The sequence below is a fragment of the Neltuma alba genome, unplaced genomic scaffold (assembly GCF_004799145.2).
Source record: "Neltuma alba isolate B1F8T4 unplaced genomic scaffold, ASM479914v2 tig00011847_pilon, whole genome shotgun sequence".
NCBI classification, from domain to species: Eukaryota; Viridiplantae; Streptophyta; class Magnoliopsida; order Fabales; family Fabaceae; genus Neltuma; species Neltuma alba.
In genome coordinates this window covers 196,125-222,164 of record NW_021636452.1, presented here as the reverse complement: position 1 = coordinate 222,164, position 26,040 = coordinate 196,125, and the positions used below count along the sequence as shown (strand labels likewise).

Here is a 26,040-nt window from a genome sequence, read left to right as displayed (position 1 = left end):
CCTAAAAACAAAATTAAATCATAATTAATGTATAAGAACGCCTTCTAGATGCTGCGTGAATATTTTTGGATATCACTTATGATTATTGTCCAAAGCACATGCTTGTCGCATGATATTTTAAGTGAATTCTTTAATCTAAACTCCATATGGGCTTTGTACACCATCTTGGACTTTTGTTGTGCTCAATAAATCATGCCATGGTGGTTTTGGGGTGACTTATCACATATCACTTCAAACTTTGTATTTGTAATTATCCATATCATTATCCAAATAATAATCTATGTTCTCCTCCATGTAAACATTTTGAAGCTATAAATTCTTTGAATACTTTGATGATTAGTTGGGCCTCTAACTAGATAAGTATTTCTTGGGTTTTAGAACCTCCATATTGGGCACTTTTTGGTATGCTATCAAAATGTCACTCATGGATTTTGTTGCATGGCCAAACTCTTCAACACTTTCAATGGACTTTTACATTTAGGAGAGATCATTCTTTCAATTATAAATGTTTGCGGGCTTCTCTTAGTTGGATTGTTAATTCTCCACTCTTCTCTTCGGGTAATCAATCTCTTCAGGTTTTGTCTTCCATCAAGCAACTGACTGAGACAACTTTGCAAAAAGAGCAACTGACATCATCATTCCTGATATCCTTATTTTCTGCAAATTATTTTCTAATTTAGAAGTGGCAGCTGTTGATTCTTCATTTTTTCTTTTTCTTTTTTACTTTTACTTTTTGGTAGTCTTCTTTAGTTATGTTCGTGTAATATTATATTTTTCTTGTTAATATCATTTGATCTTCTATATATATATATAAACTTATTAACTTTTCCTGTGACATAATTACCAACTTTTTTGGTAATTATATGGGCCTTAATATGCCCAAAATTCTTTTTTTTTTTTTAAAAAAAACGGCGGATGGGGCTTGATTTTTGCGGTGAATGCCCGACCCTGGCATTCGCGCGTAGTGCCGGTGCCCTTCTTCGCTTATAAGAGTGACTTCGCAGTTCCCAGCTCACGCTGCCAAATTCGTTCGCACTTCTGAATAATCGTTACTCAACGACTGCTCAGTCATCAAGATTACCCACCTTCGATTCTCTCTATGGCGGCTCAAGAAGACCAAGATTCACCTGCAATCATCGATTCAGTTGCTCGGCAAGACGATGTATTGCAGAGCACTATTGAAGAGACACAAGAACCGGTTCGTGCTTCCGCTGCCGAAGTAGACGAGAATTCGCTTCTTTCTTCAAACGACAAGATTGATGCATGTGTATTGGGGTTTAGTCCTTCTTGTTGTGACGGAAAAGTTGAAGATTTTTCAAGAGAAGGTCAGAATATGGTCGAAGGAGTCCTATTGGCAGAAAAGTGCGATATGGATACTGTCTCAGTTGACAAGAAAGACGATGAATTCCAGAGCACTATTGAAGAGATGCAAGAAGCGGTTCGTGCCTCCGCTGCCGAAGTAGACGAGAATTCTTTTGCTTCTTCAAACGATGAGATTGATGCACGTGTATTGGGGCCTGGTCCTTCCTGGTGTGACGGAAAACTTGGAGGTTCTTCAAGAGAAGGTCAGAATATGGTCGAAGGAGCCCTGTTAGCCAAAAACCGCGATGCGGGTATTGTCTCAAATGTCGAAGGAGCGAGACAGACTTGTGATTCTGAGAAGCTTGAGCTTCAGAAAGGAGCTGTGGACGGTGATGGCATGAAAGAGAGTAGTTTCTTTGAACAACGTATGCATCGATTTGGAACCCAAGACTGGAGGGTGCTCCATGAAAAGGCCGCCTCAGAGCGTAGTTTCACTCCTATGGTAAACGGAGATTCGGTATCAGAGAATGCCTTGGAAGTCAAAAAGAAATTGCTGCTTGAAGAGCTAGAAGCTGTTCTGCGGCCGGAAGGCGACCTTGCCGCTCGGAAGTTACCTGGTTGTAAACTCATACAAGAAGACTTTATAATTCCACGTTCCTTAGGAATTGAAGTTATTGATGATACAGCGTTGATTGAGACTGTTCCTGCTCGTGCTATAGGAAGGAAAACGGATGTTTTGGGAAATAGGAAAAGTACTGGAAAGGATGCAATAAAAGAAATAGATGCAAAGAATGGTAAAAGATCAAGAAGAAAAGCGAAGGGAGCAAAGAATATTTTGGGGATAGATGGAAAAACTCGGGCGGAAGAAGCTCGAAGTCCTTCTGGAGATAGGAAGGAAGGAGCCAAGAGAAAATACACGAGGAAGGAGATTGAGGCTGTGAGATTTGTAAATATGGCAGCACAGCGGATGCTTTGGAAAGCAATATACGGTGGGCTTGACTTTGCTGTGGCAAATGAGTATGACAACTTGGTGAGCAGTGAGCATCAGAAGAATATACGTTTGAACCATGATTCCCAGCAATGCCTCCGAAAGAAGAAAGAAGCCCCGGCGATTCCTAGTGAGTATTACTATTTGGTTCAAATATATAATCTTTGTGTTTTAGACGGTCTTCATTCATTTAACATGTTGAAGTTCGTGAAACCTGTCCAAGTATACTGACGTTTGTTAGTTAATAACTCAACAAGTGTCTTATAAATTCCAACAATATAAGGAAACGCAAAACGGCCTTTGACTAGTAATAGGAGTTTAAGACTATTGAGTTAAGGCTTAATCGTTGTTATGATCCATCTTTTCTTTATTAGGTATAATAGCATGTAGTGTCTTATTGAATCCTTTGCTTCATGATGAATGATAGGATTAAAAGTTGTAGTAAATAAGCTTTTGCTACTCTATACGTATCACTTATTTCTAGCATTGCTCAACACGGATGAACCTGTGGTGTATGCAATATATATAACTCTTGTGGCTGCAAATGTTATACTAATGATGCCGTTTCTTGGAGTCAAGAAGAGTAGTCTATGCAAACAACAATGAAATGCAAGTCTTTGCCAGTGCGGGGAGAGCTTTAAAAAATCTGATCATTTTAATTGAGGCAAGCTTTTCCTTAGATTTACTTGACATAGGTGAGGTAGGAAACTTTTTTTTTTTTTTTAAAAAATTTAATTAGGGCAAGCTTTTTCTTAGATTTATTTGCCAGTGTGGGGGAAGATTTAAAAAATCTAATAGTGCCAAGCAGATCCTGGATCAGGTTTGTTTTGTTTAAGTTAATAATAGTTCTTGATTAAACGAACCTTTTTAATTCATGTTTCCTTACCTCTAAAGATAATGGTGGGAATGTCTAATAATGTGGCCTTCAAGTATTAACAATGTACTTTAGCATTGGACTGGTATTAGTAATATATTTATTTGGTCTACAGATAGAGAATGGCTATATTGTTGTCTAACAATAGGAAGTTCTATCTAGATTACTGCTATTCTGAGGACCTCCTTTCTCACTGCAGTATTTGCCATGAATGAGTATACATGGAATATAATCTATAGATGATCTTGAAAATGTTCTAACGCTATCTATGTGTTGATATGGACATTTTTGTTGGCCTATTTATAGATATGGATAGTTGTTCATACTTCTGGGGTGTTTTGTAACCCATGAAAGCACTTGAAAAAAGTGTTTTCACTCAAGCTGAGATCTCACATACTTACCTTGGACACCATAAAATTACCTTCTAAAGAGCTAATCCAAACATCCTCTTTATCTTATTTATCTTGTTTTCTGCAAACCAGCCATCATTACAATGCTTGATTTTGAAATATGCAAGAGGTTTGTGCAACCTCTTGCAGTATTATAAAGGTAGATAATGGGACATCAATTTTTTTATTTGCTTGTCTGTCTATAATTTATCATACGACAATGACATGAACTAAGCTAAACATTGTTAGTACATTGAAAGTGGGATGTCTGCACTACTTGCAATTAAAAGTTTGAAGTATTTACCTATTTCGTAGAATGGCAATTTCAGATCAGGGCCTGCTGTTAAGATGTGAACGTAGGAAGCAAAGTCAGAACATTGCGCAAATCTGGTTATGTTAGTTCTTATTGGAATAGACATTACCTAATGTCTTGGTTTTAGGTACTCTACAAAGTCTGTCTTGTCCAACTGCTTTTAGTTGAAGGAATTGAAAATATGCTGTTTTCTTTTGTCTAATGCTTTTGTAATCACTATTGCTTTTTTGCAGAACCATTTATGTTACTCATCCATTTTACATATTGTTCTTGGTTACAACTCATCCATCTTACGTTGATAAAAGAAGATAAAATACATCTTGTTCTAAGCCACTCACTCTCATGGTTGTTCTCGTTCCTTGGCTACTTCAGTTTGTAGCGACAAAGTACCCATGATTATGAAAGCTGTTGTTTTATGTTTTCATTCTCTCAGCATGGTTCTCCCCTTGGTTTTTTTGTTGTAGTTCACAAGGATCATTGCATTATGAAAAGAATGTACATGCGTATGTTGGTTGAATTTACGCTCATTATTTTTAATTTTCAATTTCAGAGTGCTTGTAATGATTAGCCAGCTATTATTTCTGATCTTTACCCACCTATGACCGGAATATCATTTTTTCATTCATTCTTCCTTTCCTTTTCTTTTTGGTTTTTTTTTTTTTTTGGGGGCGGGGGTGTTGTGTTAGGAGGTGAGTTTTGTGTTCATTTTCCAGTAAAAACAGTAGGGATTTCTTTTTTTTTTTTTTTTTGGTACATGACAATGGCCTGAACTATCTACACATTGTTAGAATGTTAGTATATTGAAAATTGGATGTCCACGGTCCATGCAATCAGAAGGTTGAAGTACTTTACCTATTTGAACTATAGGTCTATAGCCATTTACTATCAGGGCCTGTTGTTAAGATGTGAATATAGCAAGCAGAGTCAAAACATTGTACACAACTCTTGTTTTTTAAGTTCTTATTGTTATAGACATTGCCAATTACCTAACCACTTGGCTTTTGTTAGTCTACTAAATATGTTTGTCTTGTCAAATGTGGGAGTAATTAAAGATATTATGGTTACTTTTGTTTTCATCGTTTTTAGTCAATATTGTTTTTATGCGGCACCTTTTATGTTATTCATCCGTTTTACATTGATAAGAGAGAGAGAGATAAAATACATCTTGTTCTAAGCAACTCACTCTCATGGCGGTTCATGTATCTGAGTAAATTTACAGTTCTTTAACTGTTTATTGGTTGAATGTTCCGTAGTTTGGTTTGTAATTACAAAGATCCCATGATTTTGGAGGCGATTGTTTTACATACTCATTCTCTCAACATGCTTCTCCCCTTGCTTTTTTGTTGTGGTTCACAAGGATCATTGCGCTATGACTTGAATACCCATATTTATATCTTGATTGAATTCATGCTCATTTTTTAATTTTCAATGTCAGAGTGGTTGTAATATTTATCCAGTTATTACTTCTGAGCGTTACTCCCCTCTGACCGCAATTTCATTTTCTTTCTTTCTTTCTTTCTTTTTCCTTTTTTTGTTGAAAAAAAAGAAAAAAAAATTATGGGGCTGGGTGGTGAGTTTTATACTTATTTTCTTCTGTGAAAATAGTAAGATCGTATTTTGACGAAGCTTTAACATAAGTCATTGTTTTTTCCCCTTGAAGCACCTGTTTTCTCTTTGCCTGTGGGTCAGTGTGTCAATTTGATGTTTCCAATTTCTGTTATGGACAGGTGTGGGTGCTGCTAATGGAAGATGGAGATATATGAATGTCTATGTGCATTGAGGAAAGAGCAAAAGGAACTTTGGAATGATAAAATCTGCAACATGATATTTGACTAGTTTTCAATTACTTAGGCACTGACTGTAGTTGCAATGTGCATGATTACTTGTATAATGCCCTTGTATATGAAAAATCATGCGCAAAATACTAGCATTGCTTTGTCAAACACTAATGGGGATGAGTGGATGTTTTCATTCATCATTGTACATTGAAAGTTTTATGGTTGACTGTGTTCAATAAGAAGTTCAATTTCTTGTCCACGTTGTTCTGGTCTGAGAAGGACAATCGTTACCTGGTTGCTGTTGCTTTTTTATCAAGATTGCATTTAGATGCATATTCATTCTCAAAACACTTGTGATTTTTTTAATTGCTAATGCTAATGCTAAAGGTTTTGAAATTGCTTTCTGGTGCAGTGTGTTCTGAAAATATGGATAATGAATTACCACAAATAAACAGTAATGAAAATGTGAATCCTATGGACCCTTCCTGTAGCAATAATCTGGGTGAGGAGAACAGGGGCACAGTTTCTGAAGTTGAGTGCTATGAAGATGAAGATAGTGACAGTGATTATGATAGCATTCAGAAACCTGCCTTTTTGGTCGATGGAGAACCAAATTTTGATTTGGGTCCACCAGATGATGGATGGGAATATCTTAGGCGTGTCAGGTATTATTCTGACTGTTAACTGCTGATTGCTGGTTCCGTGATGCATTCATGCTCTTGTTATTTTTCTATCTCTTTTATTGTTCTACTCTTCAAATATTGATTATAAAAATTATTGGGGCCTGTCACTCTTTTTAAGGCTTTGAAATTATACACTACAGCCCATTTCCATCGTTATTTGGGGCTTTCATTGATGGGGGTATAGTAGACCTTTAATGTCATTAAAATCCTATTCTTTGCCATTCAGTGGTTACTTTTCTGGTAAAGAACTTACAAAGTATCCTGTAAAATGATGGATAAAAATTAAAATTATGGTGAAAGGGAAGGCTTGCACCATATCGAATTCATACACATGTTATGGCTGTGTTCTGTTTTCTATTTTTATTTTTTGATACTTGTAAATAAAGATAAAAAGTGACCAAATAGATGACATTGGCTCTTTTTTTTTTTTTTTTTTTTTGGGGGGGGGGAATCGTGTGCATCTATAGTAATCTCTGACAAAGGTGAAAAGTTAGCGAGCAAAACCTGTCCATGTGACCAAACATAAGTAAGCTTTGTCGCCACATTGTTTAGCAATTGAAAAATGAGAATGTTGACCGAAAAGATATAACTGATATTCCATCTTAACAGAACCAATTATTTACTGAGACTCCGTCTGTCGTTCATTATCAACAGACAGTTGATGTATTGACCAAAGCTGTTCTGAGAAATCAGTTTGCTGTTAACTTATGCAAGCTGGGTATGACTGACATATGCTATGAAGAGTGTAGAAGTAGTAGATAGCTTAATTCCCCCCCCCCCCCCCCCCCCCAAAGATCATTATTGCTTTCGGTTATTGTAATTGCAAGTAGGGTGATTTCTTACAGTTCGCTAGATTCTAAGTTACGATTGTAAATTTCCTTTTTCATGGTTACAAATAGAGGCCCTCACTCTTGTAGAAGTATTAGAGTCCTAATCAAAAGAATGCAATTCTCCATTCCCCTCTTACAACTCTTTTTTCATTCTCTGCAGTCGGTTTTTAACATTGTTTTTGGATTAATATAATTTTTTGTCCCTGAATTTTGATCCTCTTTTGGTTTTGGTCCCTCAAATTCTAAATCCATAGTTTTAGCCTCTAGAATTTAGCATGTCTTAAAATATTAGTCCTTGAAGGTGCAATGGTGTTAAAATCTGCTAAAGTGTCATTAATGATTGTAAAATTGGTGATGTGGACTCACCAGATGACATGAAATTGGATCTTGTGTAGATAATAGAATACAATGTAGCAAACAACGCTTGAAACAAACAGTAAGAAAGATAAAACGGGGGGCTAAATAGTTACGTTTTGAATACATGTTCTTTTTTTCCTTTTTGTTATCCATATTAGGTGCTGTTTGATAAGTCCATATCACTACTTTAACATTATTTATGACATTTAATAGATTTTAACACCGTTACATCTACGGGGACTAATGTTTTAAGATTGACTAAATTCCAAGGACTCAAACCATGGGTTTGAAATTTGAAGGACTAAAATAAAAATAAGCCCAAATTTTAAGGACAAAAAAACATTAACCCCTTTTTTCCTGATAAAAAAGAAAATAATATTAATAAAAGACAAGCATTACAAGGTCTTAATTAACAAAGAGCAACAAGAAAATAAATCAGAAAAAGATGCTTGAAAAGAGCTCTAATAACTTCAACATTTATCCAAGAAAATAAGGATAAAAAGGAAAGAATGAGCATGGGCCTAAGTTGAAGTATGCTAGGCAGAGGAAGAAGCCCAATTCGGATGACTAGTGTTTCTTATGTGTTAAGGGTAATTTTGGGTATTCTTACAAGTTAGTTATGGAAAGGGGTGAGTATATTTTGTGGGTGGGTTAGACGGGGGAGGCGTGGAGAAACTGAGGGAAGTTTATGAGGGTCCGTGTGACTCTGGAAGAGTGCCGTGAGCATTTCTGTTTTCGTTCTTCTGCTGTAATTTCTCCATCGGAGCTTATCCGTGGAGCTTTGGTTATAGAATAATACATCCAGAGTATTGAAATCTCATTAATATCCTAGTCATTTTAAACATTAATTACAATAGTTCAAGAGATATTATAACTCAAGTAACTAAGATATTATAGTCAGAACACACTCTACACACACTTAGCTATATATTAAACACTTCTTAATAACTATTATTGTGCATCCATCAACTCATTGGTTTGCAGTTAAGCTGTGGTTTTTGAGCATCAGATGAGCTGGAGCAACTATGACTTCTGGCATCAAGTGATGGACCAATTGAGGGAAATCAAGTTAAATCCAATAATTTTAAGTTATATGTCGGAAGAAGGTAGGCAAATTGGATAGAAAAAAAAGGATTAAAGTGTGTTTTTCCCTTGGAAGTAATTTTAGAAGAGTAATGGGGGTATTCTGAAAAACATGATATTTCAAGACCGGTGCAATGTTTCCCTTTTTAATAGCTAATTTTAAGTCAAAATTGGGTTAGACTTGTTTTGAAACATCAACTGCTCCACATTGCTCTACAATTTAGGGTGCTCATAACCCCTGAGGATATTTTTGAGGCACAAAAATGCACTTTGACCCTTCAAAAAGAAAAAGAAAAGGATCTAGAGGTGAAGCATGGCAGACTGATAAATTAACTCAGCTAACCAAACTCTGGCTGCTTTGCATGTGTGGCTGGTAGGGGAAGAGAGATGCTTCTGTGAAGAGTTTAGCCAAAGGAGAGAGAATAAATGGAAAACTTGGAATATTTCTTTGAGGGAGAATTCTGCGTTCTTAAAGTTTTAGGGTCCATGTTATTGTGTTACTGCTTTTATTTCCCTTGATTAATGCATATTACTCTACTGGCTGCCACTCTGGTTTCACTTAGCTCTACATGGTTACTATTTACTCCAATGATATTACTTTTGAAGTAATTTACCATCACTAAGATTCTACCGGGAAAAAAAGAAAAATTTACCATCACTAAGCTTCCTAGTTAAGAGCATGGAAGAAAAGTAGTTTGTAAACTGATCCATGTTTCCTCCTTAAGATGGGAAGCTGCTCAAATCCCTAAAGTGACGATAGCCAAACTTGATAGAAGTAAACTTGACAAGGAACAAAGTGCTTACATGCCCAAGATTCCTGATATGGCCAAATGTCCTGAGCATCTCTTGCCATCAAAGCAGTGGGAGAATGCATTTCTTACTGAATTTTCAGAGCTTAGAGCGGTATGTTATTGTCTTCTTGAAGAACTTTTTTCGTTCTTTGTTGAATATGTATTCATAGCTCCACACGGTCTTCTGAAGTTTTATGTCAGAATGGAAGTTTTAACTCATGGTCATCTTTTGTCATAAAACAGAAGACAACGTATCATGACTTCTATTGACAATGCTACCTAGAATACATTGTCCTTTTTTTACCTCTTCCATAAGTTATAATGTTTGATACTTTTGTTACTGGGAATTTGATTTTCTTCAAACAAAGAATTCAACATGATGTTATTGCTAGTTGATTGAGCTATAATGTTTCGGATGATGAAATAACAAACCTTATTTAATTGTTTGCGAACTCGTGATGCCAGAAACTCTCGCAGCTTGATGTTTCAAGGGTGCAAGCTGTGAATTCCCTAGAATTAACTGTGAACGAGTCTGGCACTAGTAGTGTTGTAATGATCGAGGAACCCCAGCATCATAGCCATGAGAGCATCAGGGAGACCACTGATCAAACTACCTTGACTACAGAAGAGAAGGATACTTCCAGCAGCTGTCCTTTGCTGTCTACAATTTTAAGAATGGACTCTGTAGCCCGAGTGTCAATGTTGCATAAACGGATTCGCTCGCTGGAGCCGATAGACGCGATCACAAGAAATGATTGCATGTGGCTGTTTGCTCTCTGTGCAACAGTTGATGCTCCACTGGATGCTGACTCTTGTGCTGCTTTAAGGAGCCTGCTACGGAAGTGTGCTAACTTACGAGCTATGAAGACCGAACTCGATGATGAAGTCGTGATGCTGAATATACTAGCGGCAATTTCAGGCAGGTATTTTGGACAGGCTGAAAACTAAGTTGGGTTTTGTAACCTCACGACTTTTGTCCTCATCCGCTTTGCACAAAGTGTACCTGTTTGTTTGTTGTCAGATTCTCACTCCCTTGAAATTTTTTTGAAAGCACCGTTTGTGGACTTTTTAAAGTTTAATTTCCAAGTATTTTTCTCTTCAATTTTGGAAAGCAAATAACTCAAGAAATATGCTTCTTTATTTTTTTTTTTGGTTTGGACGAAAGACAAAGTGATATTCATGATAAAAGTACTTATAAGTTATAAATACTTAACATTCCTATCCAGGTAGAATTAAAAGTACGAAAACAAGATCTAGAGATAACAGTAATATTAAGGTAAGAGAAATTATGAATACGGGTAAGTATTTCTTACCAAGTGATGTTGAGGATAGAGGAGTTATTAGGAGTAAGCTGAAGAAATCTTTTTTCAACGCAATAAGTTTGTATGGAGGGTTTGTGTGTAGAAATATGTAGGTTGGTGTTATAGCAAGTATTTGCTGTGAAAAGCAGGCCCTATATATATACATGACATGCAGTTTGATTTCGTGGATAATCTCATTTGTGGAAAATATGGCGGTACTGTTTGATCAATTACATTGTCCCTTTCAGAGCCAAAAATGCTAATCGTTGTCTGGCTGCCAAGTGAAGGCGTACAAGTAGAAAATAGTGTTGCTTGAATGAGATGGAAAATTGAGAAATCACTTGTAAGCGCATTTTGCTTACGTTGAGATAAAAATTGTCATATATTTATCTTTTATTCTGTAAATCATGATTAAAAGGATATTTATAAGTCATTTTAAACTGGTTCATAGTTACAGGTCGTTGAAGTTTTTATTTGTTATTGAATGCCTTGGGGTTAGATTCTGGGTTTGGGATTTATCTTTTGGGCTTCTTCCTTCTTTGTTTGGGCTCTTGCTTGTGCTTGGTATATTTATTGTGGCTTAATGGCTTATGGTTACTAGTGATGTGTTTTTGTTTATAGCTAGTTTGGAATTTGGAAGTGGGGTGGTTGCAAGTAACACAATAAAAGATGAATTTTCTTAGTTAATTGCGGAAAGCTTGATATAGGCGTCGAGTTCTACGAACAGATTTCTCAATTTAGTTTTTTTAATTTTTCCAATGTATAAACTTTATTTTTTTAAAAAATTGGCTTCTTTTTTTGGATTTTTTAATTATTCGGTATAGTATAGTAATTTTTGTCTGCAATTAGAAAAAGTAGAACACGTAGTGACTCGTTTAACTAACCAATTTGAGAGGTTAGGTTGAGACTTTATTTAGAAATATTTTTAATAGGACCGAATTAATTTGTCTAATTCTATTGAAGTAACCCACTTAAATAATCCAATTATATCAAAACTATTTTAATATATGCATGATATATATTTTCAATTGATATGTTATATATATATATAAATTAAAATAAGGAAGATGTAGTTATTTAAAGAATCACCATTATTATAATTTATTTCAATAAACTTTTATTGTTGTTTAATGTATAATCACACATTCTTCTATCATATATGACATGCTTCTTTAGCAGCTCATTGAAGTACCAATTAAGCGTTCATATATGAAGCAAAAATTGACTATTGCATGTCATCTCCGATAAACAATGCTGATTAATCGATCACACCCACAGTCACCCTCTAATAATTAACAGCCCCCCTCCCCCCCCCTCTCTCTTCCCCTCGCTCCCTGGCCTTTGGTTTTGTGCGTGTGCGTGTACGTACGCACTTGAGTATTGGGAGCCACATATTACATCTTTTATACTTCTACATCATTAATATATACTTCAAGCAAATACAATCTTCCAAAAATAATTACTCCTCCGGTCCTTATTATAAGACCCAATTTGACTTTTTATTTGGTCCTAATTATAAGACCCAATCCATTTTCTCTCTTATATTTATGCATTTTTTTCCAAGATAATCCTTCTAATAATGATAGTTTTAGCCAATATACTTAATTGGCAAGGATATTTTAGGAATAACAATATTTATTTATTATAAATAACTAACTTAACTTACTTCCTTAATCTTCTCAAATAAGTCAATTGGGTCTTATAATTAGGACCGGAGGAGTAAATGAGTACATGTATCCTAGATATGTGCATAATCAGAGTAATTTCATGCATAGTGAAGCCTAGTGGCCTCCAATTTCTCCACCACCGCCACTACTCTCGAAACCACCACCACCTCCAAATCCATCGCGTCCACCAAATCTACCAACCCGGCCTCCGCCTCCGCCTCCACTACCAAACCCACCACCAAAAGCACCTCGTGATCCTCCTCTAATTCCAGCACCTGAACCACCTCCAAAACCACCCTCGAGACCTCCACCTCCTCCTTTTCCAAAGCCACCACATGCGCCACCACCAAATCCACCTTCACCTCCTTTTGCAATGCCAACCCCTGCTCCTTCACTTCCACCACTTTTTCCAATGCCACCTCCTACTCCTCTGCCTAGCTCGCCACCAACTCCTCCACCAAGCCCACCACCGTCCTTTCTAAAGCCACCTTTTCCAATTCCTGTTCCAAGTCTGCCACCTTTTCCATTACCCCCGCTCCACCAAGTCCGCCATTCTTACCCATTGCACCACCTTTACCCATACCACCGCCAATGCTAGTACCACCTCCTAATCCACCGTCCTTTCTAAAGCCACCGCTAGCTTCTCCTCCTAATCCACCTCTTTTGCCGATGCCACCACTACCTCCTGCACCTACTCCACCACCTTTACCAATGGCACCACCAGCACCACCTCCTGCTCCTCCTGCATTTCCATAGCCACCACCTACTCCTAGTCCTCCCACCCTTTCCATAATCACCAATAACTCCTGCTCCTAATCCACCCCTTGTACCAATGCCACCTCCATCCCCTACTCCTACTCCTCTACCACCACCATCTCCTCCACCCAGTCTGCCACACTTACTTACCTATGCCGGGGCCGCCGCCGCCGCACCTCTTGGCCGTCCACTCTTTAAAAAACCACCACCAGCTCCTCCTCCTAGTCCCCCACCCTTTCCATAACCACTACCGACTCCTCCCAATCCACCACCTTTATCAATGCCATTGCCAGCTCCTTCTTCTAATCCTCCACCACCACCACCTCCTAATCCTCCGCTGTTTCCAAAGCCACCACCTAATCCACCACCTTTACCTATGCCACTGCCAGCACCACCTCCTAGTCCTCCACCCTTCCAAATCTACCTCCAACACCCCTCCAAAACCATGGCCCCCTCCAAATCCAGCCCCGCCTCCACCCCCAAACCCTCCTCCAGCTGTCCCACCAAATCCACCACCCTTCCCAAAACCTAAAATCTTCTTGTTGTCATATTTTACAATTGCTACAACTTTCCTAGCAACCGCATTGTCCACACAAACAAGAATATAAATCAACAACAACAAAGCCAATCTTGTGGTCCTTGCAGCTCATACCGTTTTTAATACAAACTCACTGAACGTTAGTTTGTCGTCGTTAATACATTCTGCAGAAATATGTACAGGATTTTATAGCCGAAGGTATCTGATTTACCTTCTCTTTAACGACATTTCTTCAACCACTACCTTTCCACCACCACATGAATTAATTCAACGCAACCACACTGTTATTCTCCAATCTATTTGTGTAAAATCTTTTTACAGCATTTGTGACAGCACAAAAGAGAAAAACTCCGACACCCAAAAGTGTAAAAGTCGATCGAGGGCGACAACACAAGCTGCCATTTGCAGCTCAAATTGCTTAGTACCTTTCGAATACACCAAACTTGCATATATATATATATATATATATATATATCGTGCCTCTCATGAATTAATGCGTTTCCTATTCATATATTCCTCACGCCTACCCTATGAACGTGTGCACTTTATAAATGTTACTCTCCCGGTCCTTAATATAAGACCCATTTAACTAATTTGATTAGATTAAGAAAATTAGATAAGTTAGTTAATTATAAGAAAAATAACACATTTTTCCTAAAACACCATAATCATCTTTCTTAATACCCCCTCTCCCTATTTTACTTGATTATGGTTGAGAGAGTATCCATGGGGTAATTTAGAGAAAATTGATAAATACAAGAAATGAGTCTTATATTTAGGACCAAAACCAACTCAAAAATTGGGTCCTATATTAAGAAGAGGAGGAGTATTATTATTCATGGTGGCGTTTGATCATAAAATTGCTTGGACAGTACTTTGTGTAAAATTTAAGTTACCCTTTTAAGCAAGCAAGCTAGCTAGGTGAATGAAGTTTACTTTGGATTAAGGTATTTTCCCAGAAAGCAAACAGTTTGCATTATCAACTCTATGTAACCTTAAGCTTGATTAGAACATGGAAGTAAATAAGATGCTATGGGCCCAACATTATTCAAGTGTCGTAGTTCGATTTATGAGAGATAGATGAAAATTAACTCCCATTGGCCACCATAGCATGTGCTTGGTAGATGTAGAATTGAATGCGTTTTTGAAATTGTTAATAATTTTTTGAATATCTAGTTGGCTAATGGATTCTCTCAACAAGTATAGTAATGCAATAAATATATATCGATAATGATAATTTGTACGGATTTATTTATTATTATTTTTTAACAGCATTTGTATGGATTTATTAATTGTCATATCTAGATCATTAATCTAGTATTCAAATCATTAAATATGCACAATAAAAAAATTGTACTGTCAATATAGGTAACTAATTTATGAAGATTAAAAAAATAGTTCAATTTACTTATCAAAATTATGTCGATTTTTTTAAAAATATCCTCTTTTTTAATTATTTACACCGAAATTAGTATTTACATTATTCAATATATACAAGTAAAAAGTAATGCTACGTCCAATTTTTTGTTTGGCCTGCAATACTACCTCCAGTTTTTAATACAAGATCTACTTTGTAATTTAATTTAAACTAGATCTTATTTTGAAAACCATAGATGGTATATACCACTTCTGCTCTTTTTTATAATATACAAATGCCTAATTATATAAATAAATAATCTGTTAAAATTGATTAAAGATAATAAATAATTAAAAATACAACCGAATTTTTAAAAACATTCTCATGAGTGTGAGTAAGAGAGAGTGTAGATAATTAATCCAATAAGAGTAACCAATAATTAATAAGAGTAAAAATAAAAAATGACAATACAAATTATAGGCATGAAGTTCATGGGTTTTATAAATAAAAACAGATCATATATATAAGATGGGAGAATTAATATTTTTTGAATTTTGTCATTTTTCTAATAATTTAACGTTCCAAGCGGATACCCGCGACCTCCCAGAGGGGTAATGCCATTAAAACGGGAAAAAAAAAAATAACACACAAGATCGTAAATAACACAATTTATTAATTTAAGTTTTCTTGAAATCTCAAAATGGATAGAAGTCTTCATAGGACCTAAGAGTAATATATTCTAAATAAAAAAATTATATTATTGTCTCTGTCCCAATTGACAAGCTCATGGGAAGCTACTGACCAATCAATAAGTGTCAATTGGGAATTAAATTGATGAGATAATATAACTTCTACATAAAATCAAATTATTATAAAGGGAATTATATAACAATATTTAAGTTAAAGACATATGTAATCAAAGAGTACACACTAATATTAAATGAAATGATGGGTTTATATCATAATTTTGTTGTGAACAACCATTAACAAGCTTATGGATACGGATTAACAATTCAATAGGAAGCTATTGACAAGGCGAAGAGTGTTAGTTGATAACTAAACACTACAAAAAAAAAAACAGTTGATTAGTGACGGAAACAAATTCCATCGCTAATTTCTAACGAACTTGCGATGAAATTTAGTGACAGAAATATTCTGTCTCAAATTCAGTCATCACTAAATGATAAATACTGATGGAATTTGTGACCAGATATTTCTGTTGCTAAATTCCGTCTCAATTCCATCAGAAAAATTAACAACGGAATTTCTGTCGCAATTCCGTCACAAATCCATGGGTAATTTGCAGAAGAGGTGGGGGTAGCTTATTCCAACTTTGTGACGGAATTTTTGACGGAAAATATTTTTGTGGCTAAATTCCGTCAGAAATCTGTCGCTAATGTAAAATTTATGAAATTTTTTTTTGCTAGCAAAATTTATGTAATTTTTAATCTGCTTATAATATTTGAATAATTTATGTAATATATAAAAATACGATAATTGATACATGTTTTTCATAAGAAAATGAAGGATAATCAATCTCATTATCGGAGCAAGTTTTTGATGGATTATTATATAGATCCAGGCCATTTGACCAAGAAAGTGCAGGAGATGATTGTTGAGACATTAGTTCTGTCCATTTATATTTCTAGAACAAACTTCTAATATTTCTTTTTTATTCAGTTGTTATGTTTTTAAATTTCAAACAATTTATTGTACTTCATATTATTTTTAATTCATGTTGGTTTTCATTAAAAAAAAAATTGATTTGATTAGCATTTCCAAAATTTATTCTTGTCCCTGTAAATTGTTTATAGAAAAAGATGGCAAAAAAAATTCTAATTGATAGAAAATGCTGGCAAAAAAAAAAGAAGATTTCTAACGGATTTGTGATGGACATTCTGTAGCAAATCCTTTCATGTATAACCAAAAAATTTAAAAAATAAATAAATTTCTGACGAATTTGCGATGGAATTTTTGTCGCAAATCCTTTCATGCATAACCAAAAAAAGAATTAAATTTCTGACAGATTTGCGATGAAAATTCCGTTGCAAAGTTTGCGATGGAATTTTCGTTACCAATTCCATCGCTACTTTTGTCTCAAAATTGGAATGCACTATCCCTGATATTTGCGATGGAATATCATATTTGTGACAGAATTTTCTGTTGCAAATCAGGGATGGAATTTCTGTCACAAATTCCATGGCTAAATTTGTGACGGAATCTCAAAATCTGTTGAGATTCTGTCGCAAATGAATTAGTTTTTAGCAATGAAATCCGTCGCTAATTCATTTGCGACGGAATTTTGTCGTTAATTTCCATCGCAAAACATTTTAGCGATGAAATTTTCATCGCTAAATTCCGTCGCTAATCGTCTTTTTTTTTTGTAGTGAAATTTATGGATAATATAACCTTCACATCAATTCAAATTGTAACAAAAGAGTATAAGAATTTTTTTCTAATTTCATCTTATGTGAAGGTTATATTATCTCATAAATTTAGTTGCCAATTGATACTTCCTAACTTGTTAATAGATTCCTATTGACTTGTTAATATATATCAATGAGCTTGTAAATGGTTGTCCACGACAAAATCATGACATAAATCTATCATTTCATCTAATATTAATGTACATGGCGACATATGATTTCTTTATATAATATTCTTTTATTATAATTTGATTTTATGTGGAGGTTATATTATCTCATAAATTTAGTTGTTAACTAACATTTCCTGACTTTTCAATAACTTCATACTGATTTGTTAATTTACACCCATAAGCTTGTCAATTGAGGACAGAGACCATGGCATAATTTCTTATTTTGAATATATTACTTTTAGATCTCATGGGACTTTCTATTCATTTTGAGACTTTAAGGGATCTTAACTTAATAAATTGTGTTGTTTGGAATTTATATGCAATTTTCCCATCAAAAGTTGAAATGGAAGCACATTGAAGAGAAGATGCTACAGAAGCTCAGTCGCGCAAGTCCAGTTTATGACAGTGGTGGGTCTAGGCACCTGAAGGCAGAATGAGATCTGCAAAGTTTCAGTATTGATCACGAATAAAGATAAAAAATGCACTTATTATTTGATAGTGCACATGCAACGGACTTCAGGTGTAGGTTCACCATACAACCGAACATACGTTTGCATATTTGATAATCGAAAACTTTTAAGACAGACTAGTTGTGTCTTTGACACTAGAAAAAATACTACTTCCAATTTTAATTATAAAATCTTATTTATAGTTTATAAATAAAGTCTTATAAATAAGACCGTTAATATTTGTTAACATAATCCCAACAAATTCACAACCCCATATTTACAAGTGCTAAACGAAATATGCAAACAGAAATAGCTGCAAAATTAGTAAATTTTTGAAGGATGAGATTATAAATCATACGCTAACTAATGATTTGCATGGCCAAATCTCATCAAGTAGATTAGCATGCTTTTATTCTCGTGTATAATATGTGATCTAACAGAAAACAATGCGTGGCTACTAATATAATTTATTTTTGATTATGCTGAGCCTTCAAATATAAACTACCTCTAATTTTTAATATAAGACCAAATCGACTGATTTGAAAAGATTAATAAAGTTATTAAATTACTTAAATATATTTATATTTATTATTTTCTTTCAAACTGATCTGAGTCACTTATAAATCGATATATTATCTAATGATACATAGCAGTATTTTAGAAATGTCACCTACCATATGTTGTATTTAAGTAATTTAGTAAGTTCTTTAATCTTTACAAATTAGTTAACTGAGCTTTATATTAAGGATTAAACGTAGTATTTAATTGTTGGCACAAATATCTGAGCTTTAATTAGTTAACTGTGCATATGCCTTTGACATTTGCCCATTCATAAATAGATGGAGGATGATATGGATTATTGCTTGGACAATGACATGGACACATACGGAGCTTGACGTGACACATATGGAAGGCCACCCCAAAAGCTGCCATGGCATGTGAGTCATTAGAGTGTAGACACTTGGACCTTAAGAAAGACAAGAGCGCGTTCTAAGAGCCTGAAAGGAGATTTGAAGCCAATTCCTATGTAATTAAAGGCCCAACACAATTATATGTACCTGGAAGAGTCCATTAGAGCTATAATCTTTTAAACTGGGGCCCAAATGCATTGTGTTATGGACCAAAAGAGTTCCAGAATGTGATTCAACCATATTCAAGCCCAAATGGGTGTCTAAAAGGCCCATACATGCTTATGGACGTGAATAGAAATTATAAAGACCCATTTGGAAGGTCCAAGAAGATTCAAGAAGCATCAAGAGTGATCTTATATGATATTAAATAGGATTCTATTTGTTTTAATTAGTTTCCTATTTTACAGTTTCCTATTTTGTATTGATTACTTCTTGAAGGCAAAGACTTACTTATTTTGTATTGCATTAATGAGTAGAGTCTCAAATAATATCCTTCTCATTAATGAAGGGGTCCTCCTGCTAGGTAGTGTGTGATCTAGATTATTCTATCTTGACTAGCAAGTTAGAGTATTCTAGAAAGTCTTTTGATTTTCCTAATTTTGTTGTATTTTCGCATCTATTTTTTATGCATTTTATTTACTCAGTGTTTTAGGCTCTAAAAACCTATATTGGGCTTTTAGGGCTTAGGTTATCAATTAGGGTTTCCATTTTAGGGTTTTCAAGAGTCTTAGTCTATAAATAATTCGGTATGTACTCTTTTCAGAGGGGAGAGATGATTTTGAATAATTTAAAAAAAATGAGAATTTTACTTCTCTTTGTGTGAGCCTTGCTTGCATCCTCGTATTCTCGTGAGAATATTTGACAGTATCAAGGGATTGATCAACCTTGTGGTGTCTTCATGGCTAGGGTTGTAAGAGACAGGTTCTCTTAAGGTCCTACCTCAATCATCCGTCCGATTCCTTGTGTTTGGGGTTACAAGAGGCAGGTTCTCTTGGGGTCTCATTCCATTCCTATACTTGATTCTAGCCAGTCTGTATGTTCCCTGCTCATATCAAGTTTCAACCAGATAAATTCACCTTGATGAAGCATAACAAGAATATCTTCCTTTCAATGCTGAAGAATATAAAAGTACCTGATGGATATTCTAGCAACATCTAAAGGTGTATCGATCTGCAGGCTCGAAAGGTTACTGGGTTAAAAAGTCATGACTCCCATGTTCTTATGCAACAGTTACTTCCATTGGCTTTGAGAAACACACTTCCTTCTGATGTATCAGTGGTTTTGGTGGAATTGTGTTCATTTTTCAAGAAGTTGTGTGTGAAGGTCTTGATAGTGGAAGAGCTTGATCAGCTGCAAAATAAAATAATTCTTACACTTTGTCACTTGGAGATGATATTTCCTCCATCATTCTTCACTATTATGGTTCACTTGACTATCCACCTTGTTCGAGAAGCAAAGGTTATTGGCCCATTTCATTATCGATGGATGTACCCTATAGAGAGGTACTAGATTATCTTTTATCCCCACCTCTTTAAATTTCACATTGTTATTTCATTTGCTCACAATTATTAATGAAATAAGGCGTGGCCTAAGGGGTCAATAACATAAGGTTATTCCAGAGATGAGGTCCTAACTTTTTGTTTAAGGTACTTTGATGACATTGAGACATCTTTTAACCACCCACATCGCGTAGATGATTCTCTTCTTGGTCCTTCCATGTCAACTTTATTTCCTCTTGTCAGGAAACCAGTTGGAGGATATGAATTCTTCAGACTCACTCCCACAGAGAAACTCCAGGCACATAGACATATTTTGGTAAATTGCAACCAAGTTGAACCCTTCATGTAGTAAGTATTATATAAGCTCACTAACTTTTACACTTTATATTTGTTTCTCACTGACTCTTCTAACAATTACACTTCACTGTAGTGAGTTTAGAAGTTACCTCAGGTGGCAGCTACGGGGGCATACGTGTTCTGCTGGCATTAATAAAAGAGTCCACAAAGAGTTTCCTGATTGGTTTACACATCGAATACGTAATGACAACAGCCCATACACAGATGAATTCAAAGCTCTTTCCATCAATCCATTAGACTATACACGAAGGTTTACCGCGTATAATGTCAATGGCTTCAAGTTCTATACAGTTGAACATGATCAGGGATCGCTCATACAAAACTCTGGAGTTTGCGAGACATTCGAGACGAGATGTTATGCTAGTAGTAGTGACGGATATATGCACTTTGGAGGCGTCACTTACTACGCTAATTGACATCATTGAGTTAAGTTACTAGCTTTTCACCGTAACTCTGTTCAAGTGCTCCTGGGCAAATATGATAACTTCACGGGGAGTCGCTACTGACCACTTGGGCATCGCCTCTGTTAATTTCTCTAGACTTATTCATACAGGGGAATCTGAAGATGATGAGTCATATATTCTTGCCGCCGAGGCACACTAGGTTTACTATATCGAGGACGAGAAACATAAAGACTAGAATATGGTTGTTCACCTCAAGCCACGGGATCTTTATGATATGGGTGATGGTGACATTACTTACGACAGTAAATCCTTCAAACCCACGAATTTTGAAAACTTCTTTCCTTAAGGAGACAATAATTTGGCAATTATGAGGTATATGTCTTTTCTTAAATTATTTAAATAATTAACTACTAATTACTAATTTTTTCTAAATATATTATAATTCTAACATAATTTTTTTAACATCTCCTTTCAGGCAAGATGGTGATCAAGAATAGCAGCTACAAAAATTTTTATCATTCAAAAAATTTGTTTTTCATAAATAAATATATATAAATTAAAATTGGTTCAGTTTTTTAAAAAGTAAAAAATTACAATTTGTAGCGATTATATAACCACTACAAAATATAAATGATATGAGAGGAAACAACGGACCAGCTAGAATCAAGTATAGGAATGGAATGAGACCCCAAGAGAACTTGCCTCTTGTAACCCCAAACACAAGGAATCGGACGGATGATCGAGGTAGGACCTTAAGAGAACCTGTCTCTTACAACCCTAGCCATGAAAACACCACAAAGTTTATTAATCCCTTGATACTGTCGAGTATTCTCACGAGAATACGAGGATGCAAGCAAGGATCACACAAAGAGAAGTAAAGTTCTCATTTTTTTTAATTATTCAAAATCATCTCTCCCCTTTGGAAAGAGTACATACTGAATTATTTATAGACTAAGACTCTTGAAAACCCTAAAATGAAAACCCTAATTGATAACCTAAGCCCTAAAAGCCCAATATAGGTTTTTAGAGCCTAAAACACTGAGTAAATAAAATGCATAAAAAATAGATGCGAAAATACAACAAAATTAGGAAAATCAAAAGACTTTCTAGAATACTCTAACTTGCTAGTCAAGATAGAATAATCTAGATCACACACTACCTAGCAGGAGGACCCCTTCATTAATGAGAAGGATATTATTTGAGACTTTACTCATTAATGCAATACAAAATAAGTAAGTCTTTGCCTTCAAGAAGCAATCGATACAAAATTGGAAATTGTAAAATAGGAAACTAATTAAAACAAATAGAATCCTGTTTAGTATCATATAAGATCACTCTTGATGCTTCTTAAATCTTCTTGGACCTTCCAAATGGGTCTTCATAATTTCTATTCACGTTGATAAGCATGTATGGGCCTTTTAGACACCCATTTGGGCTTGAATATGGTTGAATTACGTTCTGGAACTCCTATGGTCCATAACACAATGCATTTGGGCCCCAGTTTAAAAGATTATAGCTCTGATGGACTCTTCCAGGTAATATAATTGTGGGGAAAATCACTAACAGGTCCCACAGAAGGCAATTTATTACTCTGAGGTCCCACGAAATGTCAAAATCACTAACAGGTCCCAAGGGACCTCAAAGTAATATTTTCGTTTTGTAAAATGACATTACTGCCCCTCATATTCCAGATTCACATTTGCTCTGTCATTACGATTTACAACCTCAGCAGTGACTATTAACAACCTAATGAGAGGGCGTTAACAACCCTAGCAGTATCCGTTAACAACTTACTTTATAGAATTATATAACCTCTACATAAGAGTAAATTATAACCAAATAATATAATACAACAACTTTAATACTAAAATGGGAAGCTTTTTGATATCATTAAGAATTTTAACTAGATCCAATAGGATTATAGTAATATTTTAATGCGAATATCCATTTACAACCTCAACAGTGACTATTAACAACCGAATGAGATGGCATTAACAACCTAAGCAGTATCAGTTAACAACTTACTTTATAGAATATATAACCTCTACATAAGAGTAAATTATAACCAAATAGTATAATACAACAACTTTAATACTAAAATGGGAAGCTTTTTGATATCATTAAGAATTTTAACTAAACCCAATAGGATTATAGTAACATTTTAATGCGAAGATCCATTTACAACCTCAATGGTGAGTATTAATAACCCAAAGAGAGCTGTTGACAATCTAGACGGTATCTATTAACAATTGATTTTATAGGATAATATAACCTCTAACAACTATATAAGATTAACTTTAAGACTATTTAGTTATAGTTTAGTTAGTTATAGTTAGAAGTTATATTATCCAATAAAGTTAGTTGTTAACAAACACTGCTAAGGTTGTTAACAATTCTCCTTAGGTTATTAATACTTACTGTTGAGGTTGTAAATGGATTTTCGCATTAAAATGTTGCTATAATCCTATTGGGTTTGGTTAAAATTCTTAATGATATCAAAAAGCTTCCCATTTTAGTGTTAAAGTTGTTGTATTATACTATTTGGTTATAATTTACTCTTACGCGGAGGTTATATAATTCTATAAAGTAAGTTGTTAACGGATACTGCTTAGGTTGTTAATGCCTTCTCATTCGGTTGTTAATAGTCACTATTGAGGTTGTAAATGGATCTTCGCATTAAAATCTTACTATAATCCTATTGGATTTAGTTAAAATTCTTAATGATAAAAAACTTCCCATTTTAGTGTTAAAGTTGTTGTATTATACTATTTGGTTATAATTTACTCTTATGCAGAAGTTACATAATTCTATAAAGTAAGTTGTTAACGGCTACTGCTTAGGTTGTTAATGCCCTCTCATTCGGTTGTTAATACTCGCCGTTGAGATTGTAAATGGATATTCGCATTAAAATATTACTATAATCCTATTGGATCTAGTTAAAATTCTTAATGATATCAAAAAGCTTCCCATTTTAGTGTTAAAGTTGTTGTATTATATTATTTGGTTATAATTTACTCTTATGTAGAGGTTATATAATTCTATAAAGTAAGTTGTTAACGGATACTGCTAGGGTTGTTAACACTTTCTCATTAGGTTGTTAATAGTCGCTGTTGAGGTTGTAAATCGTAATGACAGAGCAAATGTGAATCTGGAATATGAGGGGCAATGATGTCATTTTACAAAACGAAAATATTACTCTGAGGTCCCTTGGGACCTATCAGTGATTTTGACATTTCGTGGGACCTCAGAGTAATAAATTGCCTTCTGTGGGACCTGTTAGTGATTTTCCTTATAATTGTGTTGGGCCTTTAATTACATAGGAATTGGCTTCAAATCTCCTTTCAGGCTCTTAGAACGCACTCTTGTCTTTCTTAAGGTCCAAGTGTTTACACTCTAATGACTCATGCCATGACGGCTTTTGGGGTGGCCTTCCATATGTGTCACGTCAAGCTCCGCATGTGTCCATGTCATTGTCCAAGCAATAATCCATATCATCCTCCATGTAAGCATTCTGAAACTATAAATCCTTTGAGCACTTTGGAGGGCTGGTTGGGCCTCTAATTGGATGAGCATTTCTTGGACTTCAAGACCTCCATATTAAACACTTCTTGGTATGCTATCAATAGAACTGATACAAAAACCAACGGTTATATTATACGCTAGAAAATGCAAAGCCGCTACAAAATGAACTAAAACACTGGAAAAAAATCACTACAAATATCTCACTTATCACTGTAAATATCACTTCACCTCCTCATTCATTTACCCCATCTCTTTTCCTTTCTCTCCCATTCTTCTTTATAATTCTCTCTTTTTTTTCTTACTTTCTGATATGGTGGTTTTTTTTCTTTTCATTATATGGTAAGGTGATTTTCATTTTATGAGTCTTAATATCTTTTATTTATCTTTATTTATAATTTACTAACATATTTATTTCTCTTTTCCTTTCAGATTTTTCTTCTTCACATTTGTCATACCTTCTTCAACTGATTCAAGCACTTCTCAACATAATAGTTTAGGTTCAATACTATAAACTATCCCATCTCCAATTCAACTATCTTATTAAATTAAATTCACTTCATTTGACACAATCATGATTTAATTACTTATTATTTATCACAAAATTCAAATATATAACATGTAATACATGGGTAAATATACATATTAACAAAAATTCTCTAATATAATCTAAATGGTTTTTTAATTTATAATATTATATTTTTTAATAATCAAATATCTCAATTTATTTTTTTCGCCTGGAATAAAATTTCTAGCGGTTCTCAAACCGCTAGAAAATGAAAAAAGAGGGACAAATTTCGCAAAATTTAAATTTTCCGCCACATTTCTAGCGGTTAGGAACCACTAGAAAATATTAGATCCAATTCTAAAATTTCATTTCCTAGCAAAATTTGATTTCCTCCAAACTTTCTAGCGTTTATAAACTGTTAGAAATTTTTGGAGCCAAAATGAAAATTTTTGTTTCCCAGCAAAATGAAATTTGTTCATAACTTTCTAGTGATTAATAAACCGCTGCAAATTTTTGATAATTTCTAACGGTTTTAAACTGCTACAAATGTCGTCTCATTCGCCTGGAACTCTTTGTTTTTTCTAGCAGTTATTTTAACTGCTAGAAATTTTCTGGCATTTTGACCATACTGTGTAGTGGTTCTCATAACCGCTAGAAATCTGTTTCTTGCATTTGATTTTCTAGCGGTTTGTCTAACCGCTACAAATGTTATTTGTTATAGTTGAAATCGCTAGAAACATCATATTTTAACCGCTATAAAATACATATTTTTTTTGTAGTGTATTTAATT

General features: G+C 34.7%; 2 protein-coding genes across 3 annotated transcripts; one reads left to right on the top strand and one right to left on the bottom strand.

Moving 5' to 3' along the window:
* Positions 1-974: 974 nt before the first annotated feature.
* Positions 975-10,525, top strand: LOC114718398 (uncharacterized). 2 transcript variants are annotated; one of them, XM_028903688.1, is made up of 5 exons: positions 975-1,370; positions 1,401-2,420; positions 6,057-6,309; positions 9,323-9,500; positions 9,854-10,525. In XM_028903688.1, the coding sequence occupies exons 1-5, from the start codon at positions 1,100-1,102 to the stop codon at positions 10,334-10,336; spliced, it is 2,205 nt and encodes a 734-aa protein (XP_028759521.1). In that variant the 5' UTR covers positions 975-1,099; the 3' UTR covers positions 10,337-10,525. The 2 variants fall into 2 exon arrangements, with proteins under 2 accessions (XP_028759521.1, XP_028759519.1); XM_028903686.1 differs by having other exon boundaries at positions 976-2,420.
* Positions 10,526-12,480: 1,955 nt separating this feature from the next.
* LOC114718399 (glycine-rich cell wall structural protein 1-like) lies at positions 12,481-13,538 on the bottom strand. The gene is made up of 2 exons (XM_028903689.1): positions 13,430-13,538; positions 12,481-13,231 (listed from the first exon to the last, which is right to left on the bottom strand). The coding sequence occupies exon 2, from the start codon at positions 13,145-13,147 to the stop codon at positions 12,791-12,793; it is 357 nt and encodes a 118-aa protein (XP_028759522.1). The 5' UTR covers positions 13,148-13,231; positions 13,430-13,538; the 3' UTR covers positions 12,481-12,790.
* Between the last annotated feature and the right edge of the window lie 12,502 nt (positions 13,539-26,040).